The 20,326-nt window shown below is 46.4% G+C and overlaps 1 protein-coding gene across 5 annotated transcripts in view; it reads right to left on the minus strand.

Moving 5' to 3' along the window:
• The window catches only part of RANBP10 (RAN binding protein 10), a 54,854-nt gene that overhangs the window by 17,190 nt on the left and 17,338 nt on the right, over positions 1-20,326 (minus strand). For all 5 annotated transcript variants that reach the window (XM_040645990.2, XM_004944059.5, XM_414019.8 and 2 more), the window contains exons 3-4: positions 18,787-18,839; positions 2,296-2,463 (exon numbers count right to left, since the gene is read on the minus strand). In XM_040645990.2, coding sequence (XP_040501924.1) covers positions 2,296-2,463; positions 18,787-18,835 — 217 coding nt within the window. In that variant the 5' untranslated portion in view covers positions 18,836-18,839. The remainder of the gene's footprint in view (positions 1-2,295; positions 2,464-18,786; positions 18,840-20,326) is intronic.

Genomic DNA, 20,326 nt, shown 5'->3' on the forward strand with positions numbered 1-20,326 from the left:
TATGATGGAGAGAGAATATTACATGTAAGGAAAGACAAAGCTAGGGTGTTTTCACTGAAAGTGAGACAAATTAAAATGCCCAAAGGCTGGGCTGTGAAACCTGCTGCCAACCTAACTGTCATCAAAAAGGGGCTCATTAGTCTCATGAATATTCTTCTATCTGCTGCAGCATTATGCAGTGACCTCATTCCCTACAAGGAGAGAGATTCAGCCTTGGCAGCTGAGGACTTCATGTCAGGGAACGCCAACAAAAAGCACATTCATTCCCTTCCTGATAAACCTTTGCAAAACACACAGCAAAATGTTCCAATAGCTTCAGTAGGGGTAAGGACAACAACTGATGGCCTGCTACTCCCCCAGTGCTTCAACCATTGCTGACCACATCAGCCCTCCTCGCTGAATGCAACCATTAGAGAATGCCACAGCCTCTGTTGGACACCGTTAGCTGTTGCTTTCACACCTCTACTTGTCTTCACAGTACAGAAGTGCTCACGGATTGAGTTAAAATTAGAATAATACAGCCAGTGATTGGTCCCACTACGTAGTAAACCAGAAGTCTTCACCAGAAGTGGCAGAGCATCACACACCGTTTGGCCAATAAATAGCTATTTCAAAAAAAGAAGTAAAATCATATTCCTAAAGAAGGGTCCTTAACTCTGAGCAACTCTTCAGGAGGTTTCTCAGAGAAGTCTTGTTTTTTCCACCTGGGGCTGCAGACCTCAATGTGTTGCAAAGCATCAAGTGTGTGCATTCTGGGAAGCCACGTGCTTCACTTCTAGGCAACCATCGCCTAAAAATCAACAGCCAGCGGGAATGAAACCAGAGGAAAACTGAAGAACATTTTTCCAAAGAAGTGCTGCCTGCACGAGCACCGGGGGCCTTCTGAATCTGCCTCATGGAACAGATTCTTCCCGAGACAGAGGAGAAGCAGCCTCATAGTGCAGATCCATCTCTCTGCTACTACAACATAGCCTGCTACCTTTGCAGCATCACAGACTGGCGGAGGCTGGCAGAGACTCCTGGAGGCCATTTGGTCCAATCCTCTGCTCCAGCAGGGCTGTGCCCAGGACCACGTCCAGGTGACTTTTGAAGATCTCCAAAGACAGGGACTCAATTTTGGGCAGCCTTTGCCAGCACTCCGACACCTGTGCAGCACAGATGTGCTTCCTGATGTTCAGAGGGAGCCTTCTGTGTCCCAGTTTGTGCCCACTGCTTCTTGTCCTGTACCCAGGCACCACTGACAAGAGCCTGGTTTCGTCCTCTTGGCATCATCCTTTCCACTCAGCCTTTCCTCATAGCAGAGCTGCTCCAATCCCTCAAGCATCTTCATGGCCCATCGCTGGGCTCTCTGCTGTATCTCCATCTCTCTCATTTACTGGGGAGCCCCGTATTTTTCTTATCAAGAACTCACCAGAAACTGTACATATTACAAGCACTCCAGACCTGCTCCTTCCTTCATTCCAGCCAGTCACTCAAACGACTGCTCTGATAACTCTTTTAACTGGGTGTTTTTCTACCAGCTTCTTCACTGTGAATTCAACAAAGTACAACTGACACAGCAAGGAGAAGCAAAGGAAAGGAGTGCTTGCCCCCTATTTACTTCATGGCTTATAGGAAAAAATGACCAGAATTTATCCAGGTTGGAGAATATGTCATCCCAGGGAAAGATATTTTAGGTGAAAATGGACACAACCCTTTATTTCAGACAAATCAGATACAGTAGATACCTGGAAAACATCTGTGAGACATTCCTTTGGACAAAACCCTTACATCCTTAGCTTTAGGAGAACTACTAGAATGAGTGTGAAACAAAGCAAACTGTAAGTCAGTGTTTACGTAAGACTACTTCTGCTGAATTAACACCTACGGTTGGGAACACTTGGACCAATGTGTTAAGCTCATGAATGGACAAGTCCCTTTAAAAGTGATGACGCTGGTAACTGTGGTTTTATAGCTAGTTCAACAATATACTAAGCTTCCCCCTTCTTTACTTCCCCATTGCCCTGCCATCAGCTGTCTTATTCAGTCTCCCACGCAGAAGCAGAAGAAAGGAGCAGAATGTGGGGACACAATCCTAACCTACTTCAACTGAGCAGTACAGAAACCATTCTACCTGTTGGAAGTATTTATGCCTTGAAGCCAATTTACAACCCCGACTGCTGCTGAGTACTATTTCTCTCTCTTGCTTCTTGAAACTTACCCACAAACATGGAACAGGAGACAGAACACGTGAAACTTATTAAGAGCAAACAGCAGCTGAGTACCTTCCTCTCGAGAACAACTTTCTTTACTCACCTAAACTGTGGCCATTTTTTGTGTAGAAGCAGGTATTGTTGATGAGGTTGACACAGCAACCGATGACATCTCCAGTTGTGAATGTAGGGCCATAGGGCTGTCCTGTCCCCGAGGAACAGAAGGAATGCCCATCATCACCGTGGTACCCGTAAGAATGTTTATCCCATCCTGAAGAAAGACAAAAGAAGAGGTCAACAATGAAGGCATGTCAACAGTGAAAGAACAACATGGCAACTACAGCTTCCAGGACACAATTTTTTCACGCTTGGAAATGGCCAGTATAACAGATAACTACTGTGTTTTAAATTGATATGGATGGACACAGGCTGTGCCAAACTGAAGCAGAAGCACAAGAAGGGGCTCCGACCGTCTCCTGACCTTACACAACCTACAAGTGAGAAGGCAACAGGTAACCAGAGAACCTGTAAAACGTGGAGCAGCATTTGAAAAATGGACTATAGAAGAAATGAAACAACCCTGGGCTGGACTCACAGAATCATAGAATAACTGAATCATAGAACGCTTGGGTTGGAAGGGACCTCAACATCCATCCAGTTCCAACCCTGGCCACGAGCTGGCTGTCCCCCACCAGACCAGGTTGTCCATCCATGGCCTTGGGCACCTCCTGGGATGGGGCATCATCGGAGGACTCCACACACTGATGGTTTCTCAGAAAGATGTGAACTATTCGGTGGATGTCCAAAGCTTCCAGTTCATTGCACCACAGTGCAGTAATGCCAAGAGAAAAGTCATGCAATGGAGCAAGACTGAAACACGGACTTCAGGGCAAAGTCTGGGAGTGAAAGCTGTGACAGAGTCCTAGCAGACCACAGTCTAGAAACGGTGAATGATTCTCCATTCAGTCCCACACACCTACAGGGACAGACAGACATCCCAGCTGCCAGCTCTGCCCTCCCCAGGAGCGGCTCCAAACGAGCTGTGACACCAGCACCAGTCCTGTGTACTGTCCTCCTGGAGGACAAGGGCAGCAGCACCCTCAGCAAGCTCAAAACCGATGCCAAACAGGGCTGCCAAAAACAAAGCAGGGAGTGATAGAGGCGATAGAGTTAACTGCCAAAATTCCCCTGCTGACTTCTTCCAGTCAAAATCTCATTCAAATGTTAACACGGCTCCTTCCCACTCCCTCTTACATTTTCTCTGTTGTTGATTCACTACTTAAGTTGATTCACTACTTAAGTCTCCTCGGACATAGAGCTGTTAACTGTGTGTAAATTCATGATCTCTCCATGAAACAGCTTGTGAACATCAGCTGATAACTCTGTCAGATCATCACTAATAGAACCACAGACTCATTGAGGTCAGAAAAGACCTTCAGTATCATCCAGTCCAACCACCCACCCACCTCCACCAATGCTACCAATGAAGGAAATCCTGACCATTCAGCATGCTGCTAATGATACACCGGGTTAATTTCTTCGACCCCGATGTTGTTTAGCGCTGAATCTGGACCTAACACAGCACTGAGTGCATTAAATCTGTCAGCCTCATCAAATCACCACGGTCATCCTAAAAAAACAAGGCAGTTTCCTCTGAGGACGCACCATACTCATTATAAGCATAGGATGCGTGGCACTAATTATGTGCCTGACCCTTAGTTATCTATTAACCTAATAACGTATCAGCGTTTCTAAAACACTCTCCAGACTCACCATCAGGGCAATGCTGTGCGGGTCAGTCCAGCACTGGCAAACTTCAGCCACCCTTCTGGAATTCCCTGCCGTTCTGAATTAAAATTACCATCAGCACTTCCAGTACTTCTAGGTCAAAGCTGCTTGGGCCCCATTGATCCAAACAGCACCTTCCAATCGGAAGATGTTGGTTACCAGCAGAGTGGGGGATAACTCATCACATGCGTGTTATCAATACATCCTCTGCCTTCTCTCCCACAGTATCTGCTGAAAACTTGGACTTTTCTGCACCATTAACAATTTACTACTGCCACCTAGTAATAAGCTCATGGCATTACAACCAATTCTTGGGTTCCCCTTACTCGCGAGTGTCTTCCTTTCCAATCCTAACACTTCAAAAGGGCTGAGTGAGGCTTCCCAGATGACTTCCCACGCTTTGCAGATCCTCTTGACAGTCTAACCTTTGTACCGCCCTCACTGAAGCATTTCCAGAAGTTGCTGCTGTGACCCAGCAGGCAGAGATGAGATTTTATCTGCACGTTCTTCAACAGAACGGCCATACAGGATATCGGGTCAGCCCACATAGGGATCCCGTCCAACACGTGGTTGCCTGTGAGACAGCAGAACGCAGGTCATGAAGTATTGTGCTCTTACTGAACGCTTCCCAGCTGTGTGCAGCACAGACACACACGTGGAGATTCTGGCCAGTTAGTGCTCCTCAAAGGGTTTTTTTCCTATGGAACCCTCCAGTCCTCCTCTAAGCACACATAAATACTCACACAGCATCCACAGAAGCACGCAGCCAGGAGTTTCACAGCATGACTGCAAGCTGTGTGAATCCAACCTCCTCCTATTTGGATTTGGTACCCTGCAGTTCTTGCACTGGAGAAGATGGCAAAGCACGTATTCAGTCTCCAGAATGCACGTCCTTGTATAGGCTTCTACAAAACCCCTCATAATTACCCTTTTTCCAGGCTAGTGAGTCCTTGCCTTTTTAGCTCTTCCCTGCATTTCTAACCATCATCATCTGGACCTTTCCCGGATTTACAGTGCTGCTTTCCAGAATGGAGATGCAGGTGCACCACGGACAAGGGAGGCGGGTTGCAGTTGTTTGCTGTACTGTCCCCATGTCCTCTGCGAGTTAATCCTAGCATTTTCCCCTTTATTATCCTTTCTACCCCTGACGTTTCCACGAGGCCTTTTTTTTTGTGTGGCCTTTTTATTGTGCAGCCTAAAGGGTCACGCTGAGCCCTAACTGCATCATTGCTCCTGCCTGCGAAGGGGCGCTGCTGCTCTGTGCTGACCCTCACCTGTCACTGCGCCCACCCCTGCAGGGCCACCTCTCACGGCTCCTCTCCAACACCTTCCACCTTCCTGCCCATAGCAGCTCGGTGTCCTTCACAAAGTGCCTCCTCACTGCTCCATCGCTTCTTCCAAGTCGTTTCCAAGCACTCTTGCCAGCTCCGCTAAGCCCACCTCCAACACTGAAAACGACTCACCCCATCCCTTTCCTCGCTTATAAACAACTCAGAATCCCCATTGGCACATCTCCCCACAGTCTGCTCAGCCTCCCCACCTCACTGAGAGAACCCCTCAGAAGCCTTCTGCACTTCCAAGACAAAGGCAGCAACCCGAGGGCCGTACCCATGTGCCTGCCGGCTCCCCTCCACAAAAGCCACGTCCTGTTTCTCCATACACCCACCACATCTGCCCTTCAGTAGAGCTCTTCTGCACCTGTCCCCACCAGACACTGAGCTTCTCACACCCTTTGCTCCCTGACCCTTCTGAAGCCCCCAACAAGAGATGTAATGCTTTCTCATACAGCAGCCATTGAATGGTCACGCCAGCTGCTGTTTCATGAAGCTCCTCCTGAATAAAACAGATGGAACAGTCTTTTCCTCTAAGAAACCACCTCAGGTTTCACATACTGAAAAGAAACCAAAGCGAGGCAGCCTTCTTACGTGACACGTAGCCTGGGCAAGAGCCCAGCTCTGGAAGGCTAGCAGATGCTTTAACCTGCACAACTCGTGCGCTGCCCTTTACACTGGGATTCCAATCAGAGAGCTCTCTGTCAGCACTGGCCTATCTCAATCAAAACCACCCTTTGCTGCCCCAGAGCCACGTGCCTTGCACAGAGACAGGGAAGACAGATCATCTCATGGGAACAGTCATCTCATGCAAAGGCACTGCTGTGGGAACTACTGCACTGTGGTACAGCGACACCTTGTTCTTCCATAAACAGGGGACCCCCAGGGGTCCTTACACTAGACTCCAAATTCTAGTGGGCTGGCATGGCTGGCAGGTTCAGTTAGCACAGCTGTTCAGGTTGGCTATTAGGAAGGATTCCTTCTTGGCAATAGTGGGGAGGCAGTGGCACAGCTGCCCAGGGAAGGGAGTCCCCATCCCGGGGGTGTCCCAGAGCTGTGGGGATGTAGCAATGAGGGATGTGGTGGTGATGGGTCAGCAGCTGGACTTGATGATCTTGCTGGTCTTTTCCAACCTTAATGATTCCATGCTCATAGGTAGGAACTGAAGCACACAGCAACAGGCTATGTATGTGTCACAGAGGCAAAAGAGTGACGAATGCTTTAATGTAAATGACCAAGAGCAATATTTTAATCATCCCTTTGCTGACCAGATCCTCCCTCCACGCAGAATGCAGAGAGGAATGCAAACTGATGACAATCCCCTATGCATCAGGCTTTGAATGTGCCAGTCTGGCCAGTGGGCACCAAAAAAAAAAAAAACAACTGGGAAGGCAACATTAATGGGTATCTGTGCTGAGCTCTCTGATGCCATGCCAAAGGGCAGGCCTGCATGGCCTAGCAATCATGGAAAAAGGCTGTTTCAATAAGGCACATCTTCACACCTCTGCCTCCCCCTGCTCTGCCATGTCATAGTTAAAAGGACTGCAGACAGACAGGCTGCCTTCACCACTGACACGTGGAATTCATTCCAGAGGAGAAACGTGCTCCACGAGGCTTATGCCACACATTCATGGTAACCTGTAGCTGGTGCAGAAGCTGCTGCAAAGGGCAACGAGAGATTCCCCAGCAACCTGACCTGCCATCAGGAAACCTGAGACATCTTAAGAGGTAAGCGATGCTGCTGAAATACACACGTGGCCACATGAAGAAAAGACAGGAGTTCCTCAGAGAAGCTGCAATGAGACGTGTGAGCAGAGGGGTTATGTCCCTCGTGCTTCTGTACAGTTGGAGGCCGGTTCCTCAGGACAGACTTGGGCGACTGTTCTGCATAGAACCCCTGCAGCATCTATACCTTTCCAAATGTCACCTGGGGAAGGTTGTGCTCTTGCAGTGTTGGAAGTTGAAATGCTTCAAGAAAAGCCTGTTGCCTCAATAGACATCTGTGGTGCTGCAGCATCTCAGCTGTAGTTCAGTTTTGCAACCTTCACGCCATGCCTTATCAAGTTGCATAAACACAGATGCTTGGGTGAGACCAATAGTATAGCCTTGTTTTTCTTCATTCAACCATGCTTAAGAATCAAAGCGACTGTTATTGTTGCAACACATCCTTGCGCTTCAAAATCCTGACAGCTAAAATATGTGCTCAGTAGCCACAGCAACTTGTGCTACAGATTTGGGGTGGTGGGGACAGGGCACGCCGTGGTCCTGGCCTCACATATGGGGAGGTGCAGTCCAAACACCAGGACAGGAGCAGAGAGCACAGTGGGCAGCATCCAAGCATCCTCCTGGCAGAACTTCCATCTGCCCAGAAAAAGTCAGGGGAAAAAACATAACCCCCAAACCCACTTACCTTGGGGCACAAAGAAAATATGAAGCCCAAACTAGTAACACCCCAACTTTTTAGCCATGCACCTCCTTTCGCATAACAGCTTCCACTTCTTCAAGGCAGCCAAATGACTTCAAACGCAGCACCATGGGATCGGTGCTTATGAAGACACTACAAACACCTTGCCCCACTGAGGACAAACTTCTCAAGGCCATGATTGTACATGGCCAGGTCCTCAGCGTATGGTTCTCACAGAGCAACACCAGATGATGCTTATGAGAGACTGCACGGCTTTTGGCAGGGCTGGCTGTAGGTTTGGCTCAGGGACTATTTTGTGGTTTTGAATGAAGTATTTTCGCTTGAAATTGTGAGAGAGACAAAGATTGGACCAAATCTCAATGGCACGAAGTCTGAACTGTGGCAAGAATCCAAAGGAAAAACAAAAAGAGAGAGAGAAAACACAGCACCTACCCCACATCAACAGGGAGCAGCAAGGAAAGGACAAAGCGACCCAAAGATCAAACAGAGTCTAAAACAGACAGGCAGAGAGGTCTGCATGGGAGTCTGGGACTTACAACAAGATGTGAATGCTAACAAACTGTTCCATCCATCACAACGTGCATAAGTGCAAAGTAACACTGTAAATTTTCCTTTTTAGCATAATTGACCTTGCGTGACCATTTATAGACCTGATCCTCGACTCCTACCATTTGGCAGCCACTAGATATTAACTAAGCTTCAAAACAACATCAAACCACAGCTGATGCTTAATTATATAAATTGACACTACCCATTGACTCACAGAGAGAAGAAACAAAACCAGAAGCCTCTGGATGGCTGCAACACGGGCCATACCTAGTCAACAAGAATGTTCTGTTCCACCTGCCCCACAGACTTGTTAATGAATCCACTGCACTATGACTTAGCATGCAGCTCATCACAGAACACAGTAACCAAGACAAAATCCTACTTCTGTACATGAATAAAGATGGCAATCCCTCCCTGCCACCTTTACATCTCCTTACAAGGTTGATGGATCAGAGAACTGCAATAGACTGAACGTCTTCCACCAGCGTCAAAACATGAGCCAGTCTTCCCTATGCCAGAGAGGGCCAAGGCACCCTCAGAAAAAGTAATGGGCATGGTTAATGCACGGTGATGAGCTAAACCAGGCTGGATGGGGCTCTGAGCACCTGATGGAGCTGAGGGTGTCCCTGCTCGTTACAGGGGGTTGGACCACATGGCCTTCAAAGATCACCTTCCAGTTCAAACCTTCAGTGAGTCCACAAGGAAAAGCCATCTTACAGAGACACTGAGACAGAGCAGGTAAATGATTCAGTCAGAAACAACACCAGAGCTCACTGGGGAATGCAGGCAGGTAGCACTCTGTCACTATTAAATCATTCCCTAAAAGGTATTTAGAGAGATAAGAAAATAACCAACAGAAATATTTATAGAAACACAACACATTATTGAGGGACTTCTTCCAGAAGAGCAGCACTTCATGATGGCAGGGGCTGCAATAAGCCCTTCTAGATCAGAAACTGAGGTTCCTTAAGTACCTTCCACATCAATTAATGTAAAGCAATAAGGTTTTCAGAGGAGGATTGTATTTATTCACCCATCTGAGGTTGCAGGGAAATCTGGCTTTGTGCTGATATTATCTTTTATCTGAGAAGCTCATAATAAGTACAGCCACTATAAAGCCCTTTTTTATCTGTAAAACCATCAGTACTGGTTACAAAGGGCTGATAATATATTTAATGGCTTTAAAATAACTACTGCAAATGAAAGAGCAGCCGTTAACATTACAGGTCACAATTATAATGTAAGTGATGTCTGTGCTGATAGCCAACTCACTGCTGCTAAGAGTATCTGGCTGTTGGAATGAGATGGTCTTGGAGGTCTCTTCCAATGAGAAGCTCAGCTTTCGGTCTCGTCTGCCTCCTCACCCCCAAACTGAAGCCCTCTGTGCCCAAAAGTTCACCTAAATGCAAAGATCAGATCAAAAAGGGAGGGGCAGGAAAGAAAAGCAGTGGAACAGCACCACTGTACAATGCTGACCCAATGGCTGGCAGCACTGAACAATCCATAGGGCAATCCATACAAGCAAAGATGAACAAAAGCGGGCCTGAAGGGGGAAAAGGGAATAACTTCCTACAAACCTAATTTTCATGTAAATAGCTACAGATGAAGCATGAGATTAAGTCCAACCCAAATTCAGAAGGTTATTTACCCTCACGCTGTGGCTCGGGAGCTGTTTTTGTGACACTCCTGCTCTGAACACAGCTGATAGGGAGGACGCAGCCACCACCACCATGCTGTCACCCTGCAGCCACGGGTGCCCACTATCAGCTCCCTGCAGAAGGCTCGTGTTTAAAACATGTCCCACCTAGACAAGCTGTACCCAGAGTGTGCAAGATAACCTGGTCGTGGGGCACACCTACTGCACAGAGCACAGAAAGGCTGGGTGAGGCTGCTGCTGTGCAGGGACAGCCATAAGGAGAAGGACATGAAAGGCATGTTGAGAACCTTCAGATTCCTTTCCTGGGGCTGCTCTCTTAATTGGACAAGAAAAAGAAATAGCAACGAAGTTGAGCACGTTAACATATGTATATATACATATATATGTGTGTGTATATACATATATATGTGTGTATGTATATACATATATAATATATATATACACACACATATATTTTAAAGAGCAAGATAATAATAAAGACACAGTTCTAAGCAGCCACGTACTTCTCAACCATCCCTGGGTAACCAGCAATAGGATGAGGGGTGATGACCTCAAGCTACACCTTGGGGAGGTTCAGGTTGGATACTGGGAACAACTTCTTCTCCAAAAGGGCAGTGGAGCACTGGAATGGGCTGCCCAGGGAAGGAGAGGAGTTCCCATCCACGGAGGTGTCCCAGAGCCATGGGGATGTGGCACTGAGGGCTGTGGGCAGTGGGCACGGTGGGGTGGGCTGGGGTTGGGCTTGGGGATCTGAGAGGTCCTGCCCAACCTCAACGATTCTGATTCTGTGACGCATGAAAATTCAAAAGGAATAAGATGTGGAAAAGAACTTCCAGTTCTTCTAGATGTACAAGGGAGCCGAGGGTGGGATATGCATTTGCTGTGATTTCATTCATCAAAGCCATTTCAATATTCAAGCTGTCATTTGCACGGAAGTTCAGATGTCCTCAATGTGCAGACCAAGATCGTGGAATCACAGAATCAGTGAATGGCAGACTGTAAAGCAAGCAAGCTTATGCAGGATGAAGAGAATAAGAGAGCAATGAGGTAGAGGCCAGCAGACCTCAATGGGTAGTGGACAGGTAAATTCCTAAATACCATATGCAGAAAGAATAACCTTCTTAAAGGGTGTTTATTGTTTTGCAGAGAGTAGCAGCAGGAAGAGAAAACAGATGAGGATGAGGCTGGATGTGGCTCTGGGCAGCCTGGTCCGGTGGTTGGCGACCCTGCACATAGCAGAGGGTTGGAACTGGATGAGCATTGTGGTCCTTTGCAACCCAGGCCATTGTATGGTTCTGTGAGTTAAGCAGTGGTAGGGCATATCACAATCCTTGACTGCAGACGCAGCAGGGCAGCCATGGTTCATTTAAAATTTGGTCAGGCACCACATACACATGGAACTGGGAGAGGAGACTAAAAAAGCAGCACCATAAATAGAGCAAACAGAAAATGAGCATTTCTCAGATGACTTTCCTGGGATGAAATTGCATACAGGCTGAACGCACAAAATTGATTCCATATGAGAAATATCCTTACACTAAAAATACTCAAAAGCTCCTTTTGTTTCATTGTAAGAGTACAACTTTCTCACCCATTTCTTTAGTGGACTTAAAGAAAAAACCCTCAAAGCTATTCTGTAAGTAGCTCATGGCGCAGCACAGGAGGAGTAGATTTGGAGAAAGCCAATAAGCTTCATTCGGTCTTCAGGCACTGTATCTCCCCCTTTTTACAATGGGGATGGCAATATTGGAGATAATGCCCCATCCCTGGAGGTGTTCGAGGCCAGGTGGATGAGGCCCTGAGAAGCCTGATCTGGTGTCTGAGATAGTGTTTGGCAATGCTGTCCATAGCAGGGCATTGGATCTAGACGATCTCTGAGGTCCCTTGCAAGCCAAGTCGTTCTGTGACTCTCTGCCTGCCTCCTATTACTTAGCCCTGGATGGTGTGCATTAACTGTGATCCTGGAGAGCATCTTTCAGTTCAGGTTAGAAGAAAGAACAGTGGCACAGCTGGAGATGTAAATCAAAGCACAACACGTGGTGACAACCAGGAAATTCACTTCCAAAATACACCCCAGTTCCAGCACAGGTCTCACTCAGGCAAGCTGAAGAAGGCCGTACCTTACAAAGGCCAGACCTCTATGCAATGCACATCTTTTGCCTAATATCCAGCACTGTTCTGAGCCATACAATAGTTTTCACTGGTCTGGATGAGATCCCTCCATAAATTCCCCATGCACAAAAGGATTGCTAACTCCAGAGTGGAACTGACCCACTGACCCACTTTGCTTTCGTTTCTTCCGTTTCACGGTACCAAAACTTGCAACCAACCCCTTAAGATGTTGAAGGCAGATTATTTTTTCAGGTCAAAACCCAGTGAAGTTAGCAGCAGCAAAAAGTGATGTTTTTGGAGCAGTTCTCAAACTGCTTTGCCTTCTCAGCTCCTACAGCCACTATCTTCAAGCACTTGAGGAAAGGCAGAGGCAGATAGAAAGAGCTGCAGGCAGGCAGCCAGGCTCACCCCAGCCCCAGTGCCAGCCTGCAGCCGCTGGGATGTGCCTTCTGAAAACCCACCTGCAATGAGCTGGGCAGCTGGGCACCTTTAATTAAAGCTTTCAGCACACATCTTAGGGGAGAGTAGTAGTTGTTGCTATCAGAAGTAATCTCAGACCGCTGCTACCCACGCATTTCTTCAGAATAAAGCTTCACAGAGGAGTTGTTTCAACATGCACTGCGTGCGTGATCAACTGGGTCACAGAGCAGACCCAAGTTAATAATAACCCTAAAATCAAGCAGCGCCCCCCACGCTGTATTATTAACCCAATTACGCAGTCCAGTTCTCCTGCAGCCCCACAAACTGGTCTGCTAACGTAAATGACAGGGTGCTGGAGAGGGACTGGCACAGCCAGCCTAAGGAACACGTACCTAGCTGGGTCCTGGGGGTGCTTCTAGGAGTCGTTCTGGGGGAACACACATCTGTCTGTTATTTACTCCGACCCTACAAAGGCTCCTGAACTTGACATGCAAATGTCGCTTAACTCAGTGGAGAAAAAATGATCATCCTCCTCTCTAATTTATGTATTAAAGGTTTAAATACAGAGCAGCAAGCCCAGTTGGGCCATACATCCAACCTGCACCAAGCAACTCCAGCAGGACACGGTATGGACAGCAATGCGATTATCAACCCAACAGAGTAATGTGAGAGATGCTCATTGCCACAACGTGTGTGACACTGAACAAAGTATTGGCTTTGTTACAGCTTTGGTTAAATACCTCCAGTAACCACTTTTATCTTTAAACTCCATCAAAATACTCCAAGGTTTCTATGGTGCTTAGCAATGAAGAGGACTCAACAAAGTAGAAAATATAAGGAAAAGAGGTAAGAAAAAGGGAACTATAAGCAGTGCTTCTGTAAAAGCAAGTCCTCAGCACCCTTCTAGGCAATGAGAAGGCCTCCCTCAGCCATTCTGCAGTAACCTGTGTAGTTTGGTGTAAGCTCCCCATGAAGAACCATGTGAAGGTAAACTGAACTTCTCCACACTTCTTCACAGGACTGAGCCTTCCTAATGGACAGTAACTGAGGGGAGGAACAGATACCAGGTATGAGTAACTTATGGTAGAGAACAACTCTTCCTGTGCTGGAAATGGGGAGGAAGAGGCACATCTACGGACTGGAGCCAACAGGGTTGGGAAGAGCATTGCAACCCAGGATGTGCTACAGAAGTTGTATTCACAACGGAGACAGTGAATTCATTCTTGTATAAGACTTTAATAGGACATCATACGAAAATCCCACATACCGCTTTGGTCAACTATATTTAAGGATGGTTCTAGAAGAGCTTTGCAGCAGAACATACACCATAAGGTATTTTAAGGCATCGCTTGATCAGCTGCATAAATCCTTAAATAAACTTAACAGAAATTACCTCTAAAGATAGAAAATCAAGCTGGGTATCCAAAATGCTGGTTTAGCCAGGAGGATTTGAAAGCACGCTGAATCACTATTTGTTTGCTATAAAACATTCACATATTTAACCCCACGCTTTCAGGCTTTGGCTGGTTGCTCTAGAAGCCAAGAGGCAGGGTCCTTCTCATCCCATTTAACCACCAGGCCTCTCCTGTCCCCTTCCCCATTTTCTGCTTAAGCCTTAGAGACTGTGAAAGCTTAGCAAGCATTTTCCATTGTCTTGTTTGCAGCATAGGTTAAAAGATGCTTCCTAGACTTGCTCTGAATGTCAATATTTTCTTTACTGTAAGGACAAAGAGTCTGGTGCTTGATGTATCCAGTGGGTAGAGTTAATAAAGACAAAAAAGAGCTGTCAGAAATCAAGAGAACATGACAAATAGGGAAAGGCAAAGAGTCAGGGATGCTTTGCCTTGAGAGAAAACCACCAACAGTGCTAGAGGTCTTCAGGCATACTCCTACAAAGATGTAAGAGATTAACTGCTCTCCACCTCCACGTGAGCTAAGAGCAATGGACTTTTAATGACACAGGATATTTAACGCGTCATCAGGAATGGCTTTCCAACACAAGGACGGCACTGGAGGAAGTTGCCAGGAAGGTACTGAAAGACTGGTTTAGACACGCACCTGTCAGGCAGGACTGATGTCTAACTGAATTAGCTTCAGATCAGAAGATGTGGTGAGGTCCCATCTTCTATAATTACCACACTTAGCACTGGGACTGTGCCCTTTTCCACTGATCCTTCATTTGTCACAGAAAGCAAAGACCCAAAGCAAAAGCTGATAAAAAGAACACAAGTTCTGTAGATGCATCTGAAAAGCTCACATGGGATGACAACCCCAGGGAAAAAAAAATGGCAAGAAGGAACCTCTGGAGGTCTCCAGCCAAACTTCCTGCTCATGGCAGGCACAACTGCCAAGTTAGACCACGTTTCTTAGAGCACTGTCCTGATGAGGTTTGAACATCTCCCAGATGGAGCCTCTCTGGTAATCCATACCCAACTCTGACAAGGAACAGGACCTTCTTTATTTCCCATGAGAGCTTCATTGCCTGCAGCCAATGCCCATTGCCTCCCTTCCCTCCCAAGAACAGCCTAGGGCTGTGTTATCTTCAGGGTCCTTGCAGAGGCTGAAAGGCTGCTGCTGGATCCCTTCTCAAGCTCAAAAAGCCCAGTTCTATCTTCTCATCAGTTCCCGCAGCACAACTTCTGCCCGGCCTCTCCCCTCTGAAGAGAGCACACCTGCATGAAAAACCTTTGCCAACAACCCCAAGGAAGAAGCCAGCACTTCATTCATCTCATAGGAAGGAACAGAAGGACAAAAGACTCCCACAACACTTCGTTCCCCTTCTTCATCTTCTCTGATAGCACACAAGACAACCTGAGAGGAAATGAAGTCCTGCCTACAAACATCAAGAGAAACCTATTGGCAAGGGAGGAATGCAAAGGAAATTACCTCCAAATGAAACCCAAATGGACAGCCCACTCATCAGGGTGGTGGCTTATGGAGGTGAAGTGGTGGCTTTTGCAGAGAAAGGGGGCACGGGGGAGATTTCATTTGCAGTGCTCCTTTTTATTCTAATTACATCTACAGAAAGAGGGCACTGATGTTGCTGAACAAAGGCACAGGACAGCTGGGCAAACTGCTTCGGTTGTTGCTGATCTGGCTTAAGGCACTACAATCCCAGAAACCAAATCTAGTACATAGCAAGCTTCTGCACTCCAAATTATGCTGTTCTGACTGCACACTAACTCAAGTCTATTAAACACCCTTGAATTTGAAAGCCTGATCTTCTAATAGAGAGTCCAAATCAAACAAGTAATGAATAAGCCAAGCAGCATCTTTCAGTTATACAAGTAAGGTAAAAAATAATCAAAAGGTTGCATAAAACAAAGCAGTGGTGAGCAGCACTCCAATGAACAAGTGCAGTACTGCACAGCAGGGCATGCCAGTTACTGACCAGAGCGGTGAGGCAGTGGCACAGCTGCCCAGGAGGAGTCCCCATCCCTGGGGGTGTCCCATAGCCATGGGGATGTGGCACTGCGGGATGTGGGCAGTAGGTACGGTGGGGTGGGGTGGGTTTGAGGATCTGAGAGGTCTTTTCTAGCCTTGATGATTCTGCAATTCTATGAATTCTGAAGGAACCAGCCTGCGAGAAGCCCAACCCAGCAGAAAAGCAAGCAGGGTCCTGCCATGCCTGGCAGCAGCACTGACTGGGCAAAGGATGTGCCAAGTGCCAGAGCCCAGGGCTTGCCCAAGGGGAACGGGGACTGTGCAGCTGGGGGTATGGAGGAAACACTATTGGGCTGCCCTCCTTTGATGACAGTGAGCTGGATAAGTTCAGCTCCAACATGAAATTTCATCCTCAGATACCAAAATGCTGAGCACACATGAAAAAAGCTACATTTCCAACATGATGACTGAATTTCAAAGCAGAGCCTACAGAAACCTTTGAGAGGAGCAGGGAGAGGACACCTAAAGGCAGACTGTTTCCAATGCCGGGTAGCTGAAGGGAGTGTTTGCCTTGCCCCAGCCATGCTTCCAACTTCCAGCCCAATGCTACCCCCATCAGCACCCAGCTGGGCCGAAGCCAAAATAAACTTGGCACAGATGTCCTGAGTTGGAAGCTGATATGGCCCAAGTGTTTGTTTTCAGGAAGAGGAGTTCTGAGACAGAAGCCAGGACCGATTCCCATACCAGGCTCTGGGCTCCTGAACCGTGACTTGTAATAGTCATGTCCTGCTTAGAGAAAGTTAATCTGTTAAAGCAGAAGTGAATTAAGAAAGTCTAAGGAGACGAACTTGGCAGGGTTTTCGGTCACAAAAAGTTAAAATTACACTTTGACACGAAGCCGAGCCAAGACTCCAAGCCTATCAGTTCTTTATGAGCTCTCACTTACTCTGTGTTGTAAAGGACCTGACAACAGCTGAGCATCACACACGTCTCTAAGTCCAGTCATTTGAGCAGCATACTGTAAAAATGAAACAAGACTCACTCTCGCAGAGCTAGGAAGACAATTATTGAGCTGCAGTGCAGAGCCATGCATTTCATTTCATACAGGCGCTGGGAGATTGATCTAACTACACTTGCAGGATCCCCCTTGGCAGCCTAATCTGCAAGTGATCAAACAACCAACAGGTTCAGAGGATCAAATTTGTGCAGTTCACTGCTAAACAGGCACTATCTGAAGTCTCAACTTCACCTTTCTTTTTTTTTCCCCTCTACTCAAACAAAAGAATTCCATATTCTACATTCGCTACATACGCTCTAGAAACAATAGTAGTTCACAGGCACTTCGAGTTAAACAAGCCACAAAAACCTGCTCTTGTAGCTCTTAGACTTTAAGGTTGTTTATCAGCAGTGCTTTGGTCAATTTTCAGTCCCTTAAGGGAAACAAATTGAAACAGAGGATGTTGGCAGGGCTGTTCAAAAAAGCTCAGTTTCAGGACAACACACCTATGTTGCCCAGGATATATCTTCTCAGGTTACTCTTTTAAGGGTTATATACAAACTGTTATAATCCTAGGAAGAAGAGAGCCAGAGCCCAACAAGCAACCTACAGGGTCCACACAAGACAGCACCATCCATCTTTCCATGGTCCAAGCCAGGAGCTGCATCTTGAATAGAAATAGTATCCTTCAAAGCCAAATAACTCCTCTCCCAAGCAGCCAAGCATCTCAACACTGGGAAGAGAAAACTCATGCTTCGTCCTATACAAGCACACACCTACTTGGCTGGGAGGACTGGGGAGGAGACAGACTGGAGCCTGAAAACTGAGAAATCTATACCTGTTGATGCAGCATCATCTCGATCTGTGTGTTCCCTACCTATTTGCAACCAAACGTCACTTGAGGGAACTGGAAGTGTCCTGCCTTCCTCCTTCCCTGGTCAAGTTCTGAAGGAATAAAGACTTGTGACTCTATTCTCCCTCCAGTGGTATGTGCTCCAGATCTGATACAAACTATTAGCAAATACAGTCTGCAATAAGACACAAATTCTTCAAAGCATGGGTGCTGCTGAAACCGTTCTCCCAAAAACTGAGTTACCATAAAAGCATGGAATAACTTCAGGGAAGGGACCTTCAGAAGTCACCTGGTGCAACTCCTGCTCAAAGCAGGTCTAATTCAGTCAGGTTGAACGAGACCACGTCCATCTGAGTCCTAAATATCTCCAGTGCTGGAGGCCAAACAACCTCTGTGTGCAGGTCAGAAATCACCAGAGAGAAGAAACAAAGGGTGGTTGTGGCCATCACAGAGCAGCAGCTCTTTGGGCTCATCTCTGGCAGCGGCCAAAAGCAGACTCTCAAGGTAGACCATGCAGTTGTTTCATTACCCAGTACAGCAGCAGATTTGCAATTAAAACAGCAGGTAACAGAACAGTCAGGTGTTTTGCTCCAATGCTATGACATAACACTGGGAACCACCTGCCATTCATTCTGGCACTTGAAGAACATTCACTTTCTAACAGAAAGCTCTCACTTTCAAACCCAACTGAAAGAATTCCTACCATGGAAGTCACTACATTGATCCAAATGTAGAAATAAACAATATGCAATCTATTACCTGAAAATGATAGAGAAATATTGTATTTTTTTTTAAAGACTCTACTTAACTAACCTAGAGACTAAACTAAAAATACTAAGTAAAAAAAGGAAGCACCAATGTTAACTGGTCATACCACTCTGTCACGTATTTCTAGCTTTTTGGTTGGAGGATGGAAGGAAGATAGGAATGACTATGGTAAGAAAACCCCAGATATAAGACATGCAGTCATGACATTTTGTTAATAGAAACACACATTCATCAAGTCAGACATATGAATTATTTTAAATGAACATTTAACACAGACCGTAAGCCAAAAAACATCTTCATAGTGACTTACCAGGAAGCCTGTTCATGTTGACCCCTTGGGCAGAAAGTCCTATTCCCATATACCTTCCAAAAAAGAATAAAAAGTACAGCATCAGTCAAGCTCAGAAGGGCCAAGACACAAGATTTCCCACAGCCTGGGGGAGAAACAACATAAGGAAATCATCTAAAGGCTGCTGACTGCTGATTGTTGTTATTCCCCCCACAAAAACCATTTTCTACCCATCCAGCCCAAACCACATCTTTCATTTTATTGTCCGGTTGGTACTGTCAGATCACTCCACAGCTCTTCCAAGTGAGCCTTTGTTTTTACAGCTATTGTTAGTTTCATACCATCAGCAAAAATCATCATCTCATCATTAATTTCACTCCCAGGTTATTCATTAAGGTAGTGAACAGCACAGCCGTAGCGCACATCCCTGCAGAGCATCCTCAGCCATGGGGACGAGAGGGAGCAGAGGCCGTTCATTTCTCAGCCCCATTTCCTACCTGTTAACTAATCTAACCATCCAGACACGCAACATTATCCCCTATTCCCATTACCTTCCGTACAGATTTTTGAGGATGAACCTGGTCAAACAGCATTTGCAAATGCAAGCAGATTAATGTTAATCTACATATGCATTCAACGGGGCTGTGAGGCACAGCCGTTCTCCAAGGCTCCTTCCCCAATAGGTAATGTTTATGCACATACCCACTTTGTTTGTTCTGTTAATTTGCACGGTCTGTAATTCTCTTAGTATGCCCTGGAGCCACAGAAACAGCTGCCCTGCTCAGCTTATTTTAAACAAGCTTCCACGTTTTTAGGTTACTGAGTCTGAAATTAACAGCTGACTGCGGGGCTCTTGTTCACATAAAGTTATAAATCTAAATAGGTTACAGCCAGTGTCCTACTCCTCTTTCATAGCACCAGCTTTCTTTCTTCCTGTGGTTTACTTGCTCCATAAAATATTAACTATGTCTAAAAATACTATTCCTGATTTGTGCCCCAAAGTAACCTTAGTGGTCACAGGCATAGGTTGGTGGTTGGGCTACGTGATTTTATTGGTCTTTCCAGCCTTAATGATTTCTTCAAGGCCCGTGGGTTAAGTGCCATGCAGCAACCACTTCCCATTCTTGCCTTCACTGTCTCCACTACTGCCCTGGTTGGACCCAAAACACCCAGCCACAGCCACTCTCTCCTCAGTAAGACATAGGGAGAAAATGAGATTAAAAGCTCGTGGATCAAAATTACAACAAGGAGATCACTCACCAGTCACCATCACAGACAAAACAGATTCCACTCGAGGAAGATTTAGTTCAAGTTTTGCAGCTCTTCACCACCATTCACTATCACAGGGACCACAACCACCACCTCACACATTATTCAACTGCTTTGTGAACTCGGTGCCTTCCAGGCATGTCATGGTACCCATTCCCCTTCAGTTACAAGCCCTGATCACTGAGTTGCTAATTACCCTATGGTTCACCTTTTCTTTTAGCTGATCCCCATCCAACCTGGGTTACCTTTAGAGCAGACTGATATGTGGTCATCATTCGATAAGGAGAATCTA

Source organism: Gallus gallus, chromosome 11 (assembly GCF_016699485.2).
Source record: "Gallus gallus isolate bGalGal1 chromosome 11, bGalGal1.mat.broiler.GRCg7b, whole genome shotgun sequence".
Taxonomy (NCBI): domain Eukaryota; kingdom Metazoa; phylum Chordata; class Aves; order Galliformes; family Phasianidae; genus Gallus; species Gallus gallus.